At 37.2% G+C, this 24,233-nt stretch overlaps 1 protein-coding gene across 2 annotated transcripts in view; it reads right to left on the bottom strand.

Annotated features, from left to right (window-relative positions):
• Nucleotides 1–20,474, bottom strand: part of PLOD2 (procollagen-lysine,2-oxoglutarate 5-dioxygenase 2) — a 104,640-nt gene extending 84,166 nt beyond the window's left edge. For both annotated transcript variants that reach the window (XM_074191132.1, XM_074191133.1), the window contains exon 1: nucleotides 20,241–20,474. In XM_074191132.1, the coding sequence (XP_074047233.1) occupies nucleotides 20,241–20,322 (82 nt within the window). In that variant the 5' untranslated portion in view covers nucleotides 20,323–20,474. The remainder of the gene's footprint in view (nucleotides 1–20,240) is intronic.
• Between the last annotated feature and the right edge of the window lie 3,759 nt (nucleotides 20,475–24,233).

Below are 24,233 nucleotides of genomic sequence, written 5' to 3'. Positions count from 1 at the left end.
TCTGCAGGTGAGAAAACAATGCAAAAAGTCAAAGAAGATAAATTGGGAAAAAGTCACATCCAGGACTTCTAATTTCAAATTCAAAGTTCTTTCTTCTGGTAGAGAAGTAATACCTGCTGATATGTGTTGAAGCCTTTAAAGAAAATAATTCAAACTAGCCATTATTTTTAATTCTTATAGCAATTTAGGCAGTTTCGTGTATCTTCCCAAATTGTTAACTGGTTAATTTTCACTAACTACTGAAAGTCAATATGCCTGCTTCATCTTCTCTTCTAATGTACTGCTTTTAAACTACTGAAAACAAATAATCAAATAGGTTTTTAAAGTGTCTAAAACCAAGGGGATAGTTGAAGAGAAAACTTGATAAACTGTCCTTTAGATTTTCATGATGTAAAAATTGGGAAGCACAAAACCTTCTGTTTTTTTAACTTAATTTCTAGATCCCAGGTAATTTGGCCTGAACTGGCTGAGGGTGCAGATCTGTAACCATGACATGACAGTTGACTGTACTGAGGATTGATTAGGTGTGGGGCAGCCTGGGAATAAGAAAGCCCAAGATGAGTCCCTGTGGTCCACTGCAGTTTAATTGATCTGTTATGAAAATATTCCTTTATATAAATACTCAGTATGCTATTTTCTCTGTAAAAAAAAAAAAGAATGCCTCCCTGGGTTAACTTAACCAAATCTATAGAACAGATGACCTTTCTTCCTCTGGAGAATATCCTGGAAAAATGTAGGCTATTTTCCAACATTTTCTGAACCAAGTGAAGAAAGAGAAACATATGGTTGATTTAAAATGTAATGAAATCTTGAACTGGAAAGCAGCTGTAGTATATAAAGCCTATACAGTAAAAATAAACTGAAACCTGATTGGATAACTAAACCTGTAATTAATTAAAATAGTTTTGAAAAAAAAAACTTACTTAGTACAATCATTCTAAAGTTTTCCTTAAGATTGTACTCTGATGGGGGGGGGGCAAGGGTGAAATGGGGAAGAGGGCATTTAAAAAAATTAAAGTCATAATTAATCTGGAAAAAATTATTTTCTATATAGCAAGGAATGACAATTCTGAAAGTACAGATGGGAGGTCAAAGAAGGTATAGCTTGTATAGTTTTAGACACTTTTTAAACTTATTTGTTTTAGTTAGTTTAAAAGCAATAAATGAGAAGAGAAAATAAAGCGGGCACACTGACAGTAGTTAGTAAAAACTAACCAGTTGACAATTTGTAAATTGTTTATCTGCTGAGATCAAATGAGTAGTTTAGGTACAGTATTTTGCCAGTCTTAAAGCACTATTTTGATGCTATTAATGGAAGTCAGTATGATGGAGTGAATGGGGGACCCCATAATCAGGATTAAAGGCCCCTACCCCTATTGGTCATGCGACTTTGTTTAAATTACTTAGCTAGGAAACTATCTTATTTATTATGAAGAACTGGAGACAGTGGGGATCCAAGTTCCTGGAGGATTTCCCTTTTTTTTTTTTTGCATCTCCAATTCTTAAGTAACACAGTGCATAGAAAATAGTAGGAGTTTAGTAAAGTCTTACTGACTTGATTTACTTCTAAGATCTGAACAGAAGTATCTATATAGCTACTTACTTCTAAGATCTGAATAGAATCAATCAATAGTATCAATATAGCTACTAAATATCATTGTGGAAGTCATTTAAACTCAAGGCCCCAGCTTTTTCATTCACAAAATGAGGAGTTTATACTAGTTGTCCTAAAAATGCCTTTTAATTCTAAAGCTTAAATCATCATCTTATTAATATGTGGTCATATATTACCATATTCCAGTCCCATGAATATTATAACTAGAATGTAGTCTGCAATGGGCAATAGGCTCTGTAACGAGCCTTGCCAAGGGAGTCCCTTCCTGTGGTGCCAACTTGGCAAACCAGAAGCAACCAAATAAATGTAGAATTATAGTACATAGAAGAGCTTGCAAGATTTTTATCAAGTGTTATAATAAACAAATAATGATTAAATATATCAATGGGCTAATGTCAAAAAAAGAATGTATGAGTTCAAAATCTGACTTTTCATCTTATCACTGGGAGAACCTTTGGCAAGTCATTTACTTTCCATGGATCTGTCTCCTCCTCCACAAAATGAGGTAGTAAATTAAATCTTGAATTTGTATCCTTTTATTGTGTCACCGAACACTTTGGCAATCTGGTGAAGCCTATGGACCCCTTATCAGAATAGTGTTTTGTAAAATGCATAAAGCAAAGGAAACAAATTATACTGAAATATAGTGAATGCTGTATTCAAGATGGTTGAGTAGCAGAACAACAGTTCCTTCTTCCTCACTAAACTCCTCAAAATAGATTTAGAAAATGTACCAGACAAATTTCTGGTGGAGATATCCAAGAATAATTTACACAGGGTCACTTTTTCCAGCCCAGGTTGGCATAGAAAGGTAGACAGAGAAGTCTGTGAACACTAGGGAAGGAGTCTGGCCAGGACCTTGCCAAAGGAAAACACTCCAGGCCACACTCATATTGGAGCATGGAGATGTCCTGCAAGATGCCAGAACAGGTGTTGACCAGCAGCTTTGCCCTTAATTAAAAAGGGTAATAGAGGATAAATGAGATGAAAGCCTAACAGGCTTGTCTTTGAATTTTGTGATGCCCACCTTGGAAGCCTGAAAGCTTCTATAAGTTTAACTTATTTTCTAGTTCTCAGTTAATTCTGCTTAAATTAGTAGAGGTGGCTAGCTAGGTATGTAGCTCTGAGTCAGCTATATTTGGGGGAAAACATGGAATAAGAATTAAAATCCTGGTGCAAGAAATATAAAACTTTACCCAAGCAATAAATCCCTTGAAAATTAGAATGTACCATGAATGACTTCAAGAACAATAAGTAATGTAAGAACAAAATCAAAAGAAAAAATCTAGAAGAAAATGCAAGGTATTTCAGCAAAAACAACTGAACTAAAAACAAATTAAAGAGAAAAACTAAGACCCTAGATGTATTTCAAAAATTCTTTAAGAACAAAACAAACAAACCAAAAGGGGGAAAAAACCCAACTATCCGAATCTCTTAGAACAACAGGGCAAAATATATCAAATTCCTAAAAGATACAGCAAAATGAAAAACTCTCAGGAACATTTTAAGCAAAATCCAGAGTTTGTAAATCAAAGAAGAAAATGCTACAACCATTCAGAAAGAAATAATTCAAGTAGCTAGGAACCAAAGACGGGAGTACATTTGATTCAGTAGCTACCATTATGAAGGAAAGTAGAAGACAAAGAAAATAGTATAACAGCCAAGAATAATTTATCCAGGTATAATGAGAATAATTAATTATGGATGGGGGGAAGGAAACTGGACTTAATAGGAAACTTCTGAGAATTCCAGATGAAAAGAACTAGAGTTGCAGGGAAAGTTGCAAGTTTAAACAAAGGAGTAAAGAAAAATATAAAACATTGCATATGAACAATGAGAGGAAGAGGACTAAGTGAGGATAAACTCATTTATTTGAATATGATGAAATGAAAAGTTTCCATTCTGAACTTGCCATTATCAGGGGTCAGAGAAGAAGTCTAATTGAACTATGAGTGATTATATCTTGATGATCTTAGAAGGACGAAAGAAAAAGACACAATGAATACAACTCTGGGGAGAGAGAGGGAAAGGGAAAGGAAGTTTATATCCCACAAATATAAAAATATCACCTCTAACACTAAAATTATAGAACAGAGTTAAATGTCTTTCCTAAAGAAAAGAATTGATAAAGGATAGTTAGTTACCTGGTTACATCATTAAAGCACTTATACAAAGAGATTCCCTTATCACAGGACAGTCTCATTAAGAGTTTTAAGAGTAAGAAATTTAAAGATGTTATCTTTTTTTTAAGTTTATTTTCCTGGGAACTAATATCCAAGCTTCAGATTTACCCTAATCTATGTGTCCATTCCTAGAATAATTAAGCTTTGGCTTTTTCCTATGTGTAGACCTCAGGCTCTGCTAGATTCTACAAATATGCCTGGATTTCCAATTCCACCAAGCAGTTTGAGGTCATGGAAGGCGATCTTAAGGACAATAACACTAATTGCTTAGGACTCTATCACTGTTTCATAGAAATGGAGGGAAGGTATTAGGAATGATTATAAACAAAATCGATTTAAGCCAAATGGTCATAACATAACAGTAACATTAATTTACATTGGGGTCATTGCGTTCTTGCCAATTGGGTCACCCTAATCTGGAAGAAAAGTTAGAAAAATACTATTGCAAGAAATAAAGATAAACTGATTGGAAAGTTAGGCCCATATTGTCTGTACCCAGCTGCTCCATCAGCCTTGCAGAGTCTAAATCCTCAGAGAGATGACAGTAGAGAAGGGAACCCAAAAAAAAGACATACTCCTCCTCAAAGATTTAAGATATTACTGTTATCTGGAGTTGAACAGCTGAGTTTGATTTCCACAGAGCTTAATAAATTCTGTGATCGGTTAGGATTAATGAGTTCCAGTTTAATTTCCAGCTCTTTCTCTAGCCATTCCCTCTCTAAAATCTCATGTCAGTGTGTACCTCTTACAGAATTTATACAATTCTTTGTATCTGTATTATTTCTTCTATTAAACTAGAGGCAAAGTGACATTGACATTGGAGCTTGAGTGCTAGGCTTGGAGACTGGAAATCCTGTGACTCTGCATTTACTTTTCTAATAGCAAATATAGAATTCTTCTGAACTAGATATAGAAAACTACAATTATGATTGTGCTAGTACTTAATAAACAGTTGAATTACAGAAATGAATGGGTCCTAGGAAGATTTACAACTTTATTTTCCTTTGTCAAAGTTAATTTTTAGAACCTAGGCTACTGACCAAATTCCAATTTTGGAATTTCTAACTCTTCTATTGTTAATTGTTCTAAGAATCATGGAAAGAAGATGATTAGAAATTGGGAAACTCGGTTTTTACCATATGTCTCCAGGTTCAAGATGCTCCCATTTATAAGACGCACTTTAATTTTGGGGTCTGAAATTTGAAAAAAATATATTGCATAAAGTTTTTGAACTAAAATTTTATTCATCCTGAAATTCAGGCATCTTTTGGGCAAGTCTAGTGCATGGACACATGCTTGGTTCATGAACCTCAAGCACCCATTGTGTCCTCCTTTGAAACCAGTCACTTCTTTTTCATAAGTAATTCTTCTGACCTCCTGTTGAACCATCTTTCTGGACACAGGAATTCCACTTGCCCTTTGCTCTTCCATCCATCTCTTCCATTCCCTCTCTAACTCAGGCCATTTGGCTGACTTGCCTCTCTTGGCCTACTGCTGCAGAGGCCTTTTCAGTTGGGTTTCTTCTTTCCATAGCCAGGCTTGGATTATTTTCCCAGTTGGAGGGGGACCAAACTGGCATTTGGCAGTACAACTTCCATTCACTTTGGCAAACTGGATCACGCTGAACTTGAATTCAGCACTGGACAAAAATCTTTTCTGAGCCATTTCTGGCTAAAACATGGTAAAACATCACCTAACATACCAGTAACAAATGTGAAATAATGAGTGCAAAGATGTGTCTTATACATGGGGAAATACAGTAAATATTAAATCAGGTAAGAGCATAGATAGTGACCTTCTCTATGCAATGCAAAGATGACATATTTTTGAGCAAATGTTTAATGATCCCCTTGTTCTTCCATGTATAAATACTCTCATCTCTCTAAAGTCAGTCTGGTCATTATCACAATGGCCTCCAGCTATACTTTTCTCAGTAAATCTTATAAAATAAACTTCATGTCTAACTTATATTTCTGTTATTTTATTTTAACGCTAAATTTTTAAGTTTTACACCTTTTTAAAAAAAAAGAGTCGATCTGCAGGTTTTTTGGAAAGGTTTTCCTGCTGGGCTGTGAATAGAAGTCTAGTTCTTAAATCTTCACACTCAATACAACTTTGACTCTCTCACATCTGGCATCTACATCTTAGTTGGCAACTCTGGCACATGACTACTGCTTAATCAATGATAACAGAAATACTATGGATATTTGCCAGAAACTTCCAACTTAACTGTGGTTCTTCTAGAACCTGTCAGGAAACAGCTTAAATATACGTTTACAAAATCTAATACACATTTCCTGTGTTTTACAAATCCATCTGTTTTATTTGAAAACAAAATACAAGGACCAAAATCTCAGCTCTTCTCTGAAATATATTTACTGAACTATAGGTCAATAATATGCCCTTTATCTTTTATTTTAACAGAATTTGTTATGGAAGTCAAAATGCAAAGTATTGCCTTCTGTAGAAGGATCCATGTCACTTAAGTTCACAGAATCCTAGGTCAGAAGTGTTACACTCAGCAGGTTGCGCATTGACTTACAAAACCATAAATTATCTATGTTGTACTGTACTTTTACTTATTTTGCTAAGACTTTGTGGTTGTGTCATTTTCAGTCACGTTGTACTTTTGCCCACTCCTTTTGGGGATTTTCTTGGAAAAGATCCTGAAGCAGTTTACCATTTACTTCTCTTGCTCATTTTACAAAATGAGGAAAATGAGGCAAATAGGGTGAAGGGACTTATAAATTTCCATAGCAAGAAATAACTTCAGACACAAGAATTCTGGTTTCAACAGACACATTAAATGTAGAGAGATGGTAGGAAATGACACAATATTCTCAATTTCTTTTAAATACCATTCACTAGTTAGAAAACACAAAGACTTGTCACTTACCTGCATCATTGTAAGGGTTTTTCAGGCACCCAATCTACCTCAAATCCTCCCTTAAACTGAGTTGGACATTTTTAACTCTCTCTGACCTCCAAAAATACCAGAGATCCCAGAAAAACCACAATTACTTCATCTCTCAAGGGTGATTTTAGCCCATCAGTTAAGAAATGTGAGAATTCAGATGCTTTTCTTATGTAAGCATTGAGTTCTAGAGAAATTAAGAAAATTTTTAAAAGTCTGTATTTAGAAAAAAATAGTAAAGTAATTTCAGTCATGAATTATGAAGCTCATTTGATTAAACCCTGGGGAAAATATTTACAAGAATTCTCTATTAAATGACCTATGTTACAAAGAATTTGAGGTATTAATTTTTATGCTCTCCAAATATTGAAGGACAAGTAGTAGTCCTAATTTGTTTTATTTTATTTTGTTTTGATTTGTTTTAAGGATTCATTTCAGCAATGTCAAAACCTTGTTGTAAACTCCTTGAGGATAGAGAATATTTCTACTGAACATTTGCATACCAGGAGTCTAGCACAATGTCTATTATAGTATACCATAAGGAAATTAATCAGTAAAAATCTATTAAACTCCTTATCTTTGTTTTCAGCTCTATGTTGATACAGAAGAATATTCCTGTACATGATAGATATTAAGAATTTTTTTGAGAAATTGAGTTAAATAACTCATTTAAAAAAAACTATTCCAAGTACGCAGAAGGTAAGGATAATTCAATTCAGCAAACATATTTAGTGCCTAAACTGAGCAGGATACTGAGTTTGAAATTGAATGTGTAAAAAAAAATAATAATACCTGCTCTTCAAGAGCTTACAACATGACCTCAGAGGGATCAGAAGAGAGAATAATTGAGGGAAGAAGAGGGAGAGGGATGTCAGGAAGGGGGAGGGGGGGGAATCCAAATAACAAAAATATAAAATAAAATATAAAATTTACGTAGGATGGTTTGAATAAAGATTCAAGAAAAGAGGTATCACTTTTAGCATGAGGTTGGGGTGGGGGTAAATCAGGTAGGTGTTACAAAGGAGTTAGCTTAAGAGAGTCTTCACAGGAAGAGAAGCCATCAATTTGGACAAATAAAGTAAGGGACTAAATATTAACTAATTGATATTAACGAGAGGGCTTCAGACTTTCAAAGTCATTATTAAGGATGTGAAAAAGAACCTCAATTTTTATTTGACTATGTCTACATGTTTCAAAAAGTGTTTTATTTTCCTTGTGAAGGGAGATGGGAGGAAAAAATTAAAAATTCCATAAGAAAAATGTTTTAAATATAAAAAAAGAGGATTTAAATTCTCAACATGAAAAACAGCACATTTTTGAGAGATGAGAGAACAAAGAATTCAAATAGTTAAGTATGCTACCTCTTCCTCCATTAGGGACTGCAACACATCTCTTTCTAAGAGGTCAACCAGTAATGATCTGATGACACCTTCCAGTTTGTCCGTCCAAGCTTGACATTGTGCTCTATTGACCTTAAGTAGAATATAGTTTCAGTATCATCCTAATGAGGTTTCAGAAGTAGCCTTCAGTGAAGGTTCCTATACCACAGGGTATAGTTCATTCATCCAACTCTCAACAAGTATTTCCTATCAAAGCAATCCAGTCATATGAAACTTGCTCTAAATCATTACTTATTAGAGAAATGCAAACTAAACCATCTCTGAGGTACCACCTCACACCTCTCAGACTGGCCAATATGACCAGAAAGAACAATGATCAATGTTGGAAAGGATGGGGGAAATCTGGGACACTAATGCATTGTTGGTGGAGCTGTGAGCTCATGCAACCTTTCTGGAGAGCAATTTGAAATTATGCCGAAAGGGTAATAAAAATGTGCCCTTTGATCCAGCAATACCACTACTGGGTCTTTACCCTGAAAAGATTATGAAAAAGGGTAAAAACATCACCTGTACAAAAATGTTCATAGCAGCCCTGTTTGAAGTGGCAAAGAATTGGAAATTAAGTGAATGTCCTTCAATTGGGGAATAGTTTAACAAACTGTGGTAGATGTATGTCATGGAACATTATTGTTCTATTAGAAACCAAAAGAGATAGGAATTCAGGAAAGCCTGGCGGGATCTGCATGAACTGATGCTGAGCAAGATGAGCAGAACCAGAAAAACACTGTATACCCTAACAGCAACATGGGGGTGATGATCAATATCAAGGGACTTGCTCATTCCATCAGTGCAACAATCAGGGACAATTTGGGCTATCTGCGATGGAGAATTCCATATGTATCCAGAGAAAGAATCACTGAGTTTGAACAAAGATCAAAGACTATGATCTTCAATTTTGGGAAAAAAACTTATTATATAATTTTGCTATCTCTTATACTTTATTTTTCTTCCTTAAGGATATGATTTCTCTCTCATCATATTCAATAGAGATCAATGCATACCATGGAAACAATGTAAAGACTAACAGAATGCCTTCTGTGGGGGGGGGGAGCAAGAATGGGGGGGATTGTAAAACTCAAAATATATAAAGTATTTCTTAAAAAAATTTTAAAAATATAGAGAAATAAAAAAAATAAGTATCTCCTAAATAGCTACTATAGGCAAGGCACTGGGGTGCTATGCTTTACTTAATACAACTATGCTAGCTCAAAAGTCTTCGGTTGATTTACAAGGTAATTTGTATATAAACATAATATAGGAGGATTAGAAAACTTTCTTTCCTTTTAAGTAAAAAAGATAAAACATAAATAATTCTCAAATCTTATCTCTGCAGAAAAAGCCTTCAGGCTTTGAAAAAGACAGACTTTTGCAGGGTATACCCTCTCTGACTAAAATAAAAGGCCCCTTCCAATATCATCTGTGAAAGGTGGAGGACTTGCCTCATCTAGAAGATATTCCCGATGCATTCAATCAAAGGGAAGGTTAAGCTATGGCAAGCACCCAGATCTTAAGAAAACTGTCATTTATTCAGATTTAATATGAAACTCTAACTGATGGTTCTCTTCTCCATCCCCACTTTCCCCTGCCTCACCTCTCTAATGGCTGTATCATTCTACACCTAGTTAAGAGAGAATGACAACAGCCAACATATCACAGCTGTCAGTCTTCACAAACTATGGCAGCAAAGAGATACAAGAGAAAGAAGGCAGGACCTGGAGTCAGACACGAGTTCAGATCCTGACCCAGACTCTGACTTCCAGTGGTGTGATTCTGAGCAAGTCACAGCTCCCAGTGTCTTGTTTGCCTTATCTAATTATAGCATTTATTTCACAGCATTGTTGTGAAGATCAGATAAGTTAATATATATAAAGGGTTTTGCAATTCTTAAAACACTATAAAAATGGTCACTGATAAATTATCATCATAATCATTATTATATGGTCTGCCAAGACATATGTCAGTCATGGTAATCCCTTGATTCTTTTCCCTCTGTTAATTAACTCCAATTTATCCTGAATATAGCTTGTCTATACATAGTTGTTTGCATAATAGCTAATACATATAATGCCTATGGCATATCAGTGTGCTAAAAGTCTTATAGTCATTATCTCATTTAATCCTCAGGTAGGTGTTGTTATGATCTCCATTTTTCAGATGTGGAAATTGAGGCAAACAGAGCTTAAGCAGCTTGCCCAAAGTCAAACAGTTACTTAAGCTACTGAGGCTGAATTTGAAATCGGGTCTTCCTGATCTCAAGTCATTTACAGTGACATCCAGTTCTGTATATGGTTTTCCCTTATTAGATTGTGAACTCCTTGAAGGCAGGGGGATTGGTCTTTTTACCTTTCTTTGTAACCCTAGAGTTTATCACAGGGACAGGCACAAAATGAGTTTTAATATTTATTGATTGACACAACAAACTACCCTATAACAATAAATCTGGCAGTATCCAACTGTATAAACCAGTCTGTTCCACCCAAGCAGTTCACTCTGCATAATACAAAAAGATGGTCAGTATTCCAAAGAATCCCATCTGACCTCATTGTGGGACAGCTGTTGGTTGGATGATTACAGTTCAATTTTCCTTGGGTTGATACATAGGCAGAGCTAGTAATTTTCCTCCAAGACTTCCTGAAAACATTTTAACCTCTTCCCCAAACATTTCTCCTTCCCTCCCCCCCATAAACTTCACTCCTTTTCATAAGGACCTCCCACTTTTAACATTCTCCAAACTGTTCTTCAAACATTTTCAGAGGCCTAGGCCTTATTAAAAAAAAAATTAAGGACAGATTAATATGTCTAAAATTTTAATTCAATCGGAGAGGAAAAATACAAAGACATCAACTCTATTAAATTGTAGGAATGTTTTTTTTGTAAAAATTCACTTCCTTTACTTCAATGGTGATGATGTGAGATTTTCTGACTACTGAAATCAATACTGCTAGTTAAATAACTATAGCTAATTGGACTAAAAGTTCAATTAACCTTTATTGGAAAAACAACTATCCATATCACCATAACATTAGGAATTTCAAGACTTCATGGGAAGATCAAGTTGAGGAAAGAAGAGAGAATTACATACAATCATTGTTGCTCTATTTGCAGAATGAAGAAGTTATATTTGGAGAACTTAAAATCAATGAAATTTAAGATACAAATCAATTTTAAGAAACTATAGTACATCAAATAAAGAAGCAGCAGAATACAGCAGACAGAGAGCTAGGTTGGCAATTGTGCAATTGGAAAAATTTCACTTCAAATCCTTCCTCTGATAACATGTTGTGTGTATGACCACAAGTGAAAGAGCAATAACATAATAGTTTTCAATCTGCCAATCTGCTAAGTGATAACATTTTATTCCTGATTATGACATCTGACTATGTCTGCTGTTGAATTTCTACAAGTGACCAACTTCTGATATTAGCAGTATACATTTAGATTCCTAACTGCACAGTTCAGATCTGTTGGGCTGTGCTCATACTGATCAAATAAATATTATCATGCCAATTTGTCCATGTCATGAAGAAATAAATATTACAGAGATTCCCTAAGTTTATAAGGGTCTTTCTTTATTCATTATGCCCTAGGAAATAAGCAGAAATTTTTACTATCTCTATTTTACAAATAAGAGACCAAAGGCTTTGAGTTTGAATAAATTGCCCAGAGTTAACCATCAAAGCTAGGATTAGAATCAAGGTTTCTCAAAGTACAAGGTGCAATTTCTCTTCAAGCTCAAAAAAAAGAGATATCCTAACATTACTTAATAAGCATTAATCATCCATAATTTTTTTACTTATTTAGGTAAGATTCAGATATCAGGAACAAAATTTATCTTATATAAAAGAATAAATATTTTCTAATTATTTTATACATGTGTATATATGTAAATATTTTCCATGAATCTACTTTCTTAAAAATTAATTACAATGAATACATTTTAAGATAAGCCCTCTCCCTCCTCTCCCCACCCCTTACATCCTATAAATTGAATTGCTGTTCACAAAAAAAAACTGTGTCTGGATAACATAAGTTTCCTTCTCCAAAATCTTGATGCTATTGCATTAGTAGTTGGCAACTGACAGCAAAAAGGACTTTAACAACTTCCACCTTGTGTGCATCAGGTATGACTGACACACCTGTCAAAGTCAGTTACCTACAAAGGATCAGGTTATCAAATGCTAGGAGGGGGGAGGAGGGAAAAGGGGGGGGGCTGTTCCAGATGAGGAAGCTGGATGGAAATCTCAAAAGCAAGAAGCTGTCAAAGAGAACATCACTCCCAATTTTCTTTTTGTTCTATACTCCCTCAGGGTTCTAACTTTCTTTCTGTTAGATAAGTTAATTTTTATGTCTGAGTTTGTTAAAATTCATTTTAAATAATTAATACATTCAATAATCTAACAAATTTGGAAACAAAAGCACAGGTCTATTTTCAAAGTGGTCTTTATTTTTTAACATAGCACAATAATTATCAATAGAAACTTTTTTTGGTGTTCAGGACAGCTATCTAGTTAATGATAATTATTGTCTAATTAGAAAACAATCAAGCAAATGAATTAAAGTCTAACTCAGTTTATGGTGTTTAACTGTAATGGACCCGTTATTCATCTTCAAAATGTAGTAATATATAACATATAATGATCATTTATATATATATATATATATATATATATATATATATATATTCATGTAACAAACCCAAATATGCTAAAGCATTTGGTGTTTTGGGGAATGACAGATAGTAGGAGTTATTATCTGAATTTCATTGCATATCTTTTTTTTAATTCTAAATTCTCATCACCTAAATCACAGGTTAATTTAGAAACAAATGAGCATTTGAGTCAACAAAGTTTAAATCCTAGAAAAGAAATCAGGATTTCTTATAATGAAATGTTTCACTGATTCTTGGTCCCTAGAGCTGGCAAAGCCAAAACTTCAATTTTTAGAAAGAGTGACAGTGTGTGAATGCGGATTTCCTGATTCTCCAGTCTTGCTCCCCCAGAAATTCTCTAAGTCCCCTAAAGCCCTTCAAAACTTCTCATTCTGGAACATCCTTCCATTCTCCATCCCCTTTCTCAAATTCATGAACGCCTCCCACAACCTTCATTTTGAGGAAGAGTCTAGGCCATGCATCCCTTCATTCCTCTCCAGGTTCTGCTACTGACTTGTTAGTTTTGGACACTGCTCCACCCCTCCACTTTTCAGCTCTCTTTTTATGTGTGGTTTTCCATTAATAGATTTAAGTTCAATGAGAACAAGGTTTGTCTTTTTTTTTTCTATTTGCACATACACTCATCTAGTAAATATTTAATCAGTGCTATTGCTTTCAACAAAACTTTGCAAATTCAATCAATTTCCAGGAATAGTCATTCAATAGTTCACTTCCTAAATAGCTGTTATCTAATATCATAAATGGTTGAATTAAGGTTGGAGTGGAAACTGGATATAAAAGGAGAGTGAAGTGATTTGGCCAATGTAACTAGTAAGGGCCTCTTAGTTCAGGTTGATGTCAGAAATGAGTTATTTTATTTAGGTTTATTACCAATAAAATTAATCCAGCATTTCATATGAATAGACATTGTCAACCTTCCCTCTTTCAGTCTCCACAAAGAAACTCATTTGGTCGGCAAAGAAGGACCACAATTCCAAGTAGGTGGGCTTTTTACTGCCATTTAGGTGACCAGGAACCCACATCAATATAACCAGGAGCAGTTTTATTGATTTTTCCAGGGAAAAACTACCTAACTCATGGAGGTGGGATCATCATGCCAAATAAATAGTGGTCTTTTCACAGTCACATAGATTAGAATCCATGCAGAGACACCATCTTCCTTCTACTATATTATTCTATCTTCGTGTTTTAATTCCAGAGAAAAAAATTCAAGAATGGTCAAGATGCAGTCCCTGCTGTGAAGGAGAGGGGAGAGATTAACGAAATATATCATTTTTCATTAAAATTAAAACAGAACTGAAATCTCTTTCTCCCTGGCAAAGACCACAATTTTAAACCACTAGACAAGGTGTTTTTTATCTTAAGGATCTCTAGTGATGTCTATAAACTCCCTTCTCAGGCACTGTTTTTAAATGTATAAAATAAAATACATCAGTTTACAAAGGAAACCAATTTATTAACATAGTTGTCAAATTTTCTTTTTTAAATAAGTTTATGACACCTAGTTAAGAATCTTTCCTCTAATGGGTAAGGGACAAACTCCTTTAATTCTTCCTCTCTATTCCGAGTATCTAATACATAGTAAGTTGTGTTATCAATGTATGGATGATGATAAGTTTACACAGTTGTCTTGGTCTGTAACAACTTAATCTTTCAGTCCCTTCATCAGTATAATAAGAACCAAAGAAGAACAAAGAAAACTGAAATTTGTGCTTTGCTCAGCAACTTGGGAAAATATACTAAGATTCAACCCTACTGCCACCACATTTTCTCCCATACCTCATCTTTACAAAAGAACTGTGCTTTTCTCTTCAGATTTTTTATTCCTGTTCTCTTCAGATTTCTTATTCCTGTACAAATGATGCATAGACAAAGTACCCCTTAAAATTTAAACTGTCTTTAAAAACTCAGTCTAAAATTGTTAGCACTTTTTCCATAATATACACATAATATACACATATACATGGTCATATATATATTTATATACACTCACTAATATATAAATACAAAGTAACTCAGGAAAAGGACTAGATGTATCTTAGCTTATATTTCAATCATCAATAAGAAAGAAAAGTATCAACTATTTCTTACTCAAAACCAATATAGGAACCTGCTGAAATGTCTCTAACTGAAAAATACTTTCTTAAAATGCTTTAAGCTGTATATGAATGCTAGTCTAACATATAAAAGCTTTAACCTATGATAAGCACTTTACATACCTGATCTTATTTTAACCTCATAAATGTGGTGACTTAGAGTCTATAATTATCACCAGCAATATAATGGTAAGGAAATGAAGCCACAATTTTGGCTCTTAGTTAAATAGAGTAAGCAACAGAGATGGATTTCAATCCAGGTCTTCCTAAATCCAAGTTCAAAGTTCTTATCTAGTACCAAGTTGCCTCACTAGATAGAGCCTATAAATTCTTTAATCTGAATTACTTTAAACATGTGAATACATGAATCTGATTAAATACAATACAAAGATTACTCTAAAATCTCCAAAACAACACTTAAGAAAGACTTTTAAAAATGGAAACTGATTAGCTTTTTTAAAATAGTTAAAAATACTTTAAGGGCTTAAAATGGACAAGATGTCCAAAACAGAGTTACAAAAGGAAGTATATTATACAACTAGAAATACGTTATTTGAATTACAAACAGAATCAATTCATTAACATTCAAGAGCATCATTATCAAACACATAGGTCAATGATTCTGGATATCATGAATTAAGGCAGAACAAGGACTAATGCTGCTTAAGATGGAAAAACAATTATCATGTTCATTAAGCAGGGTGAAGTCTAATGTTTTCTGGCTAAGGATGAGTAATTTAGCTTAAGCAAGACCCTGTTCTTTGATCACTGTTTCCATTAAACCAAGATCAAACTGACTGAAGCTATTTCCATGCAATAAATTCAAGCTTTTAAGATTTAAATAAATGTGTGGAATTCAGAAATTTTTTTAAAAAAGGCATATCTTGTGGGGCAGTTGGGTGGCACAGTGGATATAGCACCAACCCTGCAGTCAGAAAGATCTGAGTTCAAATGCACGCTCACATTTAATAACTGCCTTGCTGTGTGACCTTGCTCAAGTCACTTAACCCCACTGATTTAAATAATTTTTTTAAAAAAGGCATGTCTGACTTTTAAAGACTCAAAAGATCTCAGTTCATATTAATTATGAGGGTGATAACAAAGACTCTAACTCTAAAAATTAATTGGTCTTTTCTGATATGGAGAATATTGCCCATATTAACCCAATTTTTATTAAACATTAACACTTTGATTTAGAACCTTTTAATCATGAAGACCAGTAGAGACACTTGAATAAATAGCAAATTTGAGTAAAATCTCCCTTTCAGAAGATGAAGCAAAGGCTCTATGTTTGAATGCAAGAAGTCATCAGAAACACTAGTAAAACCCCAAATGAAAAACAGGTCTTCTAATTGCCTAGGGCCAGCATGCTACTGTCTAGAGCAGCGCCACTCAATTTTTTTAACCAAAAAACAGCAACAGACATTGAAGATCTCAAGAGTTCTTTTTCTATGCTCCAATCAATCTTCCTTCTAAAGGATTTCTTTTCCTTCCATTTGCTGATCTAAGTTTAACTTGGCACCAATTGGGTCTTGATTTGACCTCTATGTTCTTCATTCCCTTCATGCCCCCTCCCCAAAAAACAAAACAACAAAAAAACGAGTTTAGATATCCAGAGTCCAGCATTCCAAGAAGAGAAGAAGGGGGAAAGTTTAATCTACAGAAAGGATCTACTGTACCAATTCCAATTCACAAAAGACTGTTTCTATGGCCATATTTCGTATTTAAGTTGACAGAATACATTGGTATGTTGTATTGCTCTGCTCAGAGAGAAAAGTTTAAGGGCAAAACATAGTGACGTGGCCAAAATTAGGACTCTGAGTTCCTCCTCTTGGCTTCATGCCACTGACCCAAACAGTGGATGGACAGAGAAACATGAACTTCTTTCAGATCCCTTAACATCATATCAGTACCTCTCAAATCTCAATTGCCAGTTTTCATTAGTAGGTACAAGCAAGCCTTCCCTTTCTTCCTTCTCAAAAGGGTTAGATTCAATGATCTCTGAGATTTCTTCCAGCTATAAATGTCTATGGTTCTATGATTAATAAACATATGACATCATATTTTAAAGTTGATAGGGGAACTTGGTTTTAAAGAAATGACAAATACTTTTCCATTTTTGTTCTAATCATCCTACATATCTCCCCAGATCTTATGAGATATAGTCAAGAGGGTTGCTATTGACCCAGGATGTAGGAGACAGCTATGTTTTAAATGCCCTCCTTGCTTCCAGAAAAGTCTGGAGAAAGCAAGTAAGCAGAACCTGACACTCTGAGAGTTATAAAATGGCACCAGAAACCTACTATATACATACATATATATATATATATATATATATATATATATATATATGAATGTATATCATGCTTAGAAAATGTGGAAGAAAATATGCTCATTGGTTATTAATAATATTCATAATAACCAAGATTTGCATAGTAGTTTGAAATTTGTAAAGCACAAAAAAAAATTTTGTAAAGGACCTTACATATAGAGTATTTCATTAGATCCCCAAAGACAACACTATGAAGTGAAAAAGTTGTCATCACTGACATTTTACAGGTGAGTAAGCTAAGATCAAGAAAAATTCTGTGCTTTTCCCATGGTCACATAACTAGTAATGGTCTGATATAGGACTGAAATCAAAGTCTTCATGACTTCTAATCCAGCATTCAGACTCCTAAAAGATAATTTAAATTATAAACCTGTTTACACCATTTTTCATTTTCACAGAAAATATATGAAAGTTTGAAGACAACAGGGAAAATACTAAAATACTAAATAAAATACTAAATAACAAAACTTTCAGTAAAAACAACAAAACTTACTCAGCAGTTCACAGAAATGAAATCAGTAGCTAAAGGACTCTACAATGGAATACATATAAAAGAACAGGTTATATTTTAATATATGGAAGTGAATAACAGAGATTTTTAAAATATTTTTGTTTTCTTTCCCATGATACTATAGAGCCATAGAACATTACATTTCCTTTCCTTTACAGATAAGAGATGTCTAAAGTAAGTTTGAGGGTAGTTTGTAAGGGGTCAAAAAAGGAAAAAGAAGAAATCATACCCATTGGGGGTTTGTTCTATATGCAAAAACCAGGATTAATGGCATTTTCCAAATATAGGAAAACAGCTACAGTTTCTAAATTGATATAACTCCTTAGTCATATAAATGCATACTAAAATTATGTCCTGAAAGGAAATGGAACAAAATAGACCTTGTACAGATATTAGCTTGCATTTTCTGGTTAGAATTTATTAGTCAAACTTATTTACTTAGTGCTTTTATTAATATAATATTTTCGTATATATATGATGTAGTAGGAGAGAACATTCACTTTTCTCATCATTGGCTACCATTATAAACTGTGATTTGTGGAATTAATTTTTCCTGGATGTTGAACCATAATTTAATTTTCTCAAAAAATTGTTACCAATTGTGAGGCTTTTAACATGTTCTGAATAAATTCATTTTCTTTGTAAAGTCATCATCTGTGAAATCCTTTATTTTGGATAGTAAGACAAAATGTAATTTAATTAGCTATCACTGAGATTAAAATATCAGGATGTCTATGAAGTTCACTAAGTCACTTGATCGGACTACCCACCCAGAGTTAGAAAGACCTGAGTTCAAATCTATCCTATGACAGCGCAAGTCACTTATCTCCCCACTGCCTCAGTTTGATCATTTATAAAATGGGGATAATCATAGTACCAATCTCCCAGGGTTATGGTGAGGATCAAATGAGATAATATTTTTTAAAGTGCTTAGCATTGGCCCTATGCACAGTGAGCCCTTTATAAATCCAAGTTTGAATCATTATAGAGAGGTGAGGGAGGTGGGGAGAGAGGAAAGGATTAGAGAAAAGATGATTCACTTTGACCAAAGCCATGAAGCCAGAAACTGCATAAAAAGTATGCATTATAAAATATATGAAACTTTTAAATATATATATATATATATAAATTTGTGATATGAACTTGTTACATATATATTACATAAATTTGCCTATAATCATGGAACATAAAATTTGGAAGTTAATACCTAAACCAACTTAATTCACAACTGTTTGCATATATATAATTTATATTTTATATATATGTACATAGCTAAACTAAGAGACAATGATAAAAGTTTATATAGACACACAATAGGTTTGGGAAGGAGTCTGAATGTGTTGCCCTTTGAGATTCTGTAAAGTGGCTTATTCTTTCTCAAACTAGTTTTGCTCTGACAACTCTGCAGTGGAACTTCTGGAGCTATTCACTGTAAACCTTTGAGGTTTAACACATACATTTTCCCACCACTACCCGATTTAGAGTCATGAGGGCCAGGAGAGATTCGGAAACCTAATTAGAAAGGGTCGCATACAACTGGGGTGGGGTGGGGTTGGGAAGGGGGAGATGGGAGGGAGGATTGGGGCGAGGGGGAAGATTTCAGAAAGGTGAAGATTGGACGGAGGAGGGGAGTGGAGGGGGGGGATTGGAGAGGGGGGAGCGGAGAGAAGGGGGGGTGGAGAGAGGGGAGAGGAGAGGTGGGGCGTGGAGAGAGGGGGGAGCGGAGAGAAGGGGGGAGTGGAGAGGGGAGCGGAGGGGGGGGGCGTGGAGAGAGGGGGGAGCGGAGAGAAGGGGGGAGTGGAGAGGGGAGCGGAGGGGGGGGCGTGGAGAGAGGGGGGCGTGGAGAGAGGGGGGCGCGGAGAGAGCGGAGAGAGGGGGGAGCGGAGAGGGGGGAGCGGAGAGAGGGGGGAGCGGGGAGAGGGGGGAGCGGAGGGGGGAGCGGAGAGAGGGGGGGAGCGGAGAGGGAAAGTTAGAGGGAGGAGAAGATTGCAGGGAGGGGAGACTGAAGGCGGGGAGACTGAAGGGGGGAGATTGAGGAGAGCGGGGAGACCGAAGAAGGGGTGACGGCAGAGCCAGGGGGTGCAGGGGGGGACTGGAGGGGCGCCAGGAGCTCCCAGGGAAAGGCCGGAGCCCCTCCCTCCCGTCCCGGCGGGTCCGGAATGCAGGAGGATAAACAGTCTTTCATTCAGGTCCCGGGGACCCCCGCCCTCCCGTCACCCCGCGGACCTGGGGCCCAGCCCCCGCGCGCCGCAGCCCCGGGTCGGAAGCGGGGGGCGCCCCACGCGTGCGGGAGCCGCGGCCCCAGGGAAAGTTTGTTTTAGGGGCGCAGGGGCTGGAGCGGGTCCCGGCGCGGGGCGCGGCCGGGGGCGGGAGGGGAGGGGAGGGAGACGGGGGGGGGGGGCAGCAACCTTGACCCTGGCCTGGGTCTCAGGACTGTAGCCCAGGTGCGCGCGGAGGCGGCCCCCGGGGCCCGGCCCGGGCTGGCAGCTCCTTCACGCGCCCCGGGGGCGCGGGGCTCACCTGCGGGCGGGCGGGGCTGCACCAGGGGCAGCGCCAGCAGCAGCAGCGGCAGCAGCGGGGGTCGCAGCTCGCCCCCCGCCATCTTCGGGGCCCTCTACGCCCCCCGCCCCGCGCGGAGACTTCTCGCGAGACGCGGCCCCCGGCCCGGGTCCGGCCCGGGTCCGGCTGTGTGAGGTCCGCGGGGCGGGGCGGGCTCCGGCGGCGCGGGCAGGGGGGCAGGGGGGCGAGGAGCGGGGCGTCTGCGGGGCGGTCCCGGGGGTCCCCAGCAGGCTCCGGCGGGGCGGCCCGAGGCCCCCTTATAAGGGTCCCGGCCGCGGGGCGGGAACTCCGCGCGGCCCCACCCCCGCCACCGCCCATTGGCCGCCGCCGGACACTGGACGTCTGTGTGAGCCTCTGGGGCGGGCGCGGTGGGCGGTGCGGGGCAGTGGGCGTGGGGCTTCCGTCCGCCCGCGGCTGGCTCCGGGGGGCCGGGCTGGACGCGGGTCCGGGAGCTGCTGGCCGCTACGTGGAGCGGAGCACGCAGGCCCCGCGGCCGGGACGGGCTGCCCGGCTCCTGGGAGTGGGAGCCCACGGGAGCCCCCCACGCGCCGCAGCTCCTCCGCCTCCCGGCCCGGACTCCGGGCTGAACGGCTCGGGTGGTGAAGCCCGTGCGGGGCCAGCACAGAGGCATCTGTCTTAACCAGCCCCCTCCTTCCCCAAAACACACAAACACACCAACAAACCTGAGGCACGGGGAGGTGAGCCCGTGAAATTAGTTAAAAGCAGATGCAGAGCTCAGAAACTCTGACCGGGGAGTTCTTTTCACATTTTCATTCAATCACTAAGGCTTAACTTAAAAATAGTAAATGGCAGTGAGATTTATCATTTAAACATTGCCCAGGGATTGGCAACAGCAGGAAGACGTAAATCACCATGCCACACTTTTTGCACTCTGTTGGCACGTTTCCCATCCCCAGCACTACCAGCCCTTACTGAATTGGGTCCCTGAGAGTTTTCAGTACTGGGAGAAAGACCTCTTCTCCTTTGTCCCGGGTGCAGAATTCCATCACTCTGTAAACAAAACGTTTGATGTGTATTTAAATCCGCATAAAATGAACATTTTCTTGCCTCATGAACGGTTACAAAGTCAGAAGGATGTGAACATTATGCAATCTCTTAAATGTTTCCTGTTCTTTTGTGGAAAATTTCTCCAAAAGGGGAAAATTACCTGGAGGAGTCCTTCCTTTCTCTTCCACTTCCTGTTATAACCATCTTTAACTAAAGTTGGAACTGCCTCTCATACCCTAATCTAGCCTACCTTCTCTCTTACTCCAAAGCACATTTTATGAGGATGGGCACATACCAATGCAAAGACCTACAAGGGTAAAACATGAAAGTTTTCCAAGAAAAGAGCAAGTAACAGTCCATGAAAATAGTTAAAAACAGATACAAAGCTTAGAAAATGACCATCTAGTTGTCTTCACATTTTCATTAAATCCATAGGGCTTAACTTGAAAATATTAAATTGAAGTGAGATTAATAATTTAAAATTTGCCCAGGGACTGGTAAATAGAAGAAAGACATAAATTATCAATAAAGGATTGCTACAATCATTGTTAACAATGTTAATGTCGCTGGTTCATGGGGTAAGGAAAATCTAAAGATTCAGAGAAGTATAAAAGAGAAAGGAATGTGGGGTCCATGAAATAAGCATACACACACACACACACACACACACAAACCTATAAAAAAAGAAAGAAAACATTGTCCTATTAGTGTGGAGATGGAAAATCTGAAGAATGGATGACTTCATAACATGTTTCAAATATAGACAGTGAGTAGAGATCCCTCACTGCCCAGGAGTGTAGCTCTTGAAGACTTCTCAATGCATTTCTCCTTGCTTCACTTTGCCTTAGTGACCTCCCTGGACTTCAAGTCAGAACCCGTAGTTTTGGGTTCTAGTCTGACATTTTCAATTCCAAATTCTCAAAATTTTGAAGACTAAATTCTCAAAATATTCTCTAAATGCAAGTCATCATAATTAGTCCTCTGTCTAGACCTGCAGAATCAGCTAAGCAAATTAGTGTATTATACAACGAGTATTAGGTTTGGAGCCAGAGGATGTGGGACTTTAATCCAATTCTGGCCTCTCTATTTATGGTAACTTTTTGATTTGGAACAAGATACTTTAACTCTCTGGACTTCATCAAAAAAATGATTTGATGGATCCAGACCATCTCTTAGATCCTACCAAGCTGTAAAGCAGATATGTTAGAAGTCCATGAAAAGCTTTTTTTTTAAGGGAGGGAATCTTTTTTATAATTTATTTTTAATCTACTTTCATTTAAAGACTTTTAACATTTTTTATTTTGAAGGTTTTTATTTTTAAAAAGTTTTTGCTAAATGTATTTTAGAACATTGTAAACTTTGTAAATATAGGCATTTTATTTTATTCATTTAAATACATCATTCTGAGAATGAGTCTCATAAACTTCACCATGATACAAAAAAAAATTTTTTTTTTAAACTCTACATCTAAATTCTGTGCTCCCATGACCTTTCTTATTTCTGGTGCTAAATTTCCTGTCCAGCCTGCGCCACGTATACCCCATAGCATAATGAGCATAGATGCCTGTTCTGTTGGTTTTAAATCCCAAACCTGTGGTGAATTCCAAGTGATCATTGTTTGTTATTGATTTTTTCCATTTTTTTTTCTTTTCTACTCATTGAAATGTTAACAACCACAATGTGAGGAATGTCCTAGTAATCATCTACTTTTTTAGAGTTTTCTAAAAAGCTAGTCTCCTTTCTCAAAAAGGCTTCATTTAATCCCCATTTAAAAGCACAATCTTCCCTTGGGATCTAGCTCAGACTATTGTATCCCCATGATAGCGTTTGCAAATGTCCCTTCTCTGCTCTCACACCACTTCCACTCTAGGGTCACTCTGGCTATTGAAGTAGCCTCCTGCTTGGTCTCCCTGCTTCAAGTCTGTACTCATCCCTATCCATTCTCTGTTGTTATTAAGTTGACCTTCCCAAAGCCTTGATCTGATAACTTCATAACCTGTCCCCCATAGTAGACCTTTAATAAATGTTTAATGAATGAATATATAATGCCTTATAATTGTATAGCATAGTATATTGTGAAGCAGACAGGATTTTCCTATTCTCCCCATTTTACAGATGAGCATATTTGCCCAGGGTCATGTGGATAATAAAAGGAAGACATAAATGGAACCCAGGTCTTCCAGTACTTGATCTAGAATTTTTTCTAACTCCATGGCTTCTTCTTCCTCCAGTTTTTCAGAAGAGGATTGCTACTTTTGAATAAATTGTTTAAGCAGATTTTGATTCAATATGGTTCTCCAAGAAAAGAGTCCAGTTGTGAAGGCAGAAAAGGAAGAAAATGAGAGTCTATGAGAATGGGAGATAATTGAGTTAGAAAAATTCAAGGTGTATTTTAAGGAACAATGAACAACAGAATTGAGTTTTTCATGTAAGATTTATTGGTAGATAAAGTTGTAAAAAATGGGGGCCAGACTGTGTAGAAGCTTGAAACACCAGGTTCAAGAGTTTGGATTCTATCCTGTAGACAATGTGGAACTATTAAAAATGTTGAGAATCAAAGTGACAGCATCAAAAGAGTAATTCGGGATGATTTATCTCTCAGTGGTATATAGGGTGGATTGAGGTTAGTGCAATTGTTCAGACATGAGGTAATAGGGTCTGATTAGGGATTTTGCAGAAGAGACAGATGGTAAAGACATTTGGAAATGAGAATCAGCCGGAATGAGAGATGGATGGTGGAGGGGTAAGGGAAATGTCAAAAATGACTTAGAGGGATAGGACCTAGGAGATTGGTCATACTATTAACAGAAGTAGGGGAAGACAAGAGGAGACTCTAAGACATGAAAGGAATAAAGGATATGTTGTTGAATATAGCAATAAGACCATTGAGACTAAGTTAACATGCAATTATTATACCCTACTATGTAGAGACCCAGTGCTAAATAT

This window comes from Macrotis lagotis, chromosome 6, assembly GCF_037893015.1.
Source record: "Macrotis lagotis isolate mMagLag1 chromosome 6, bilby.v1.9.chrom.fasta, whole genome shotgun sequence".
Classification (NCBI taxonomy): Eukaryota; Metazoa; Chordata; class Mammalia; order Peramelemorphia; family Peramelidae; genus Macrotis; species Macrotis lagotis.
Note: the sequence above shows the minus strand (reverse complement) of the source record. Positions and strands in the feature narration are given on the sequence as shown.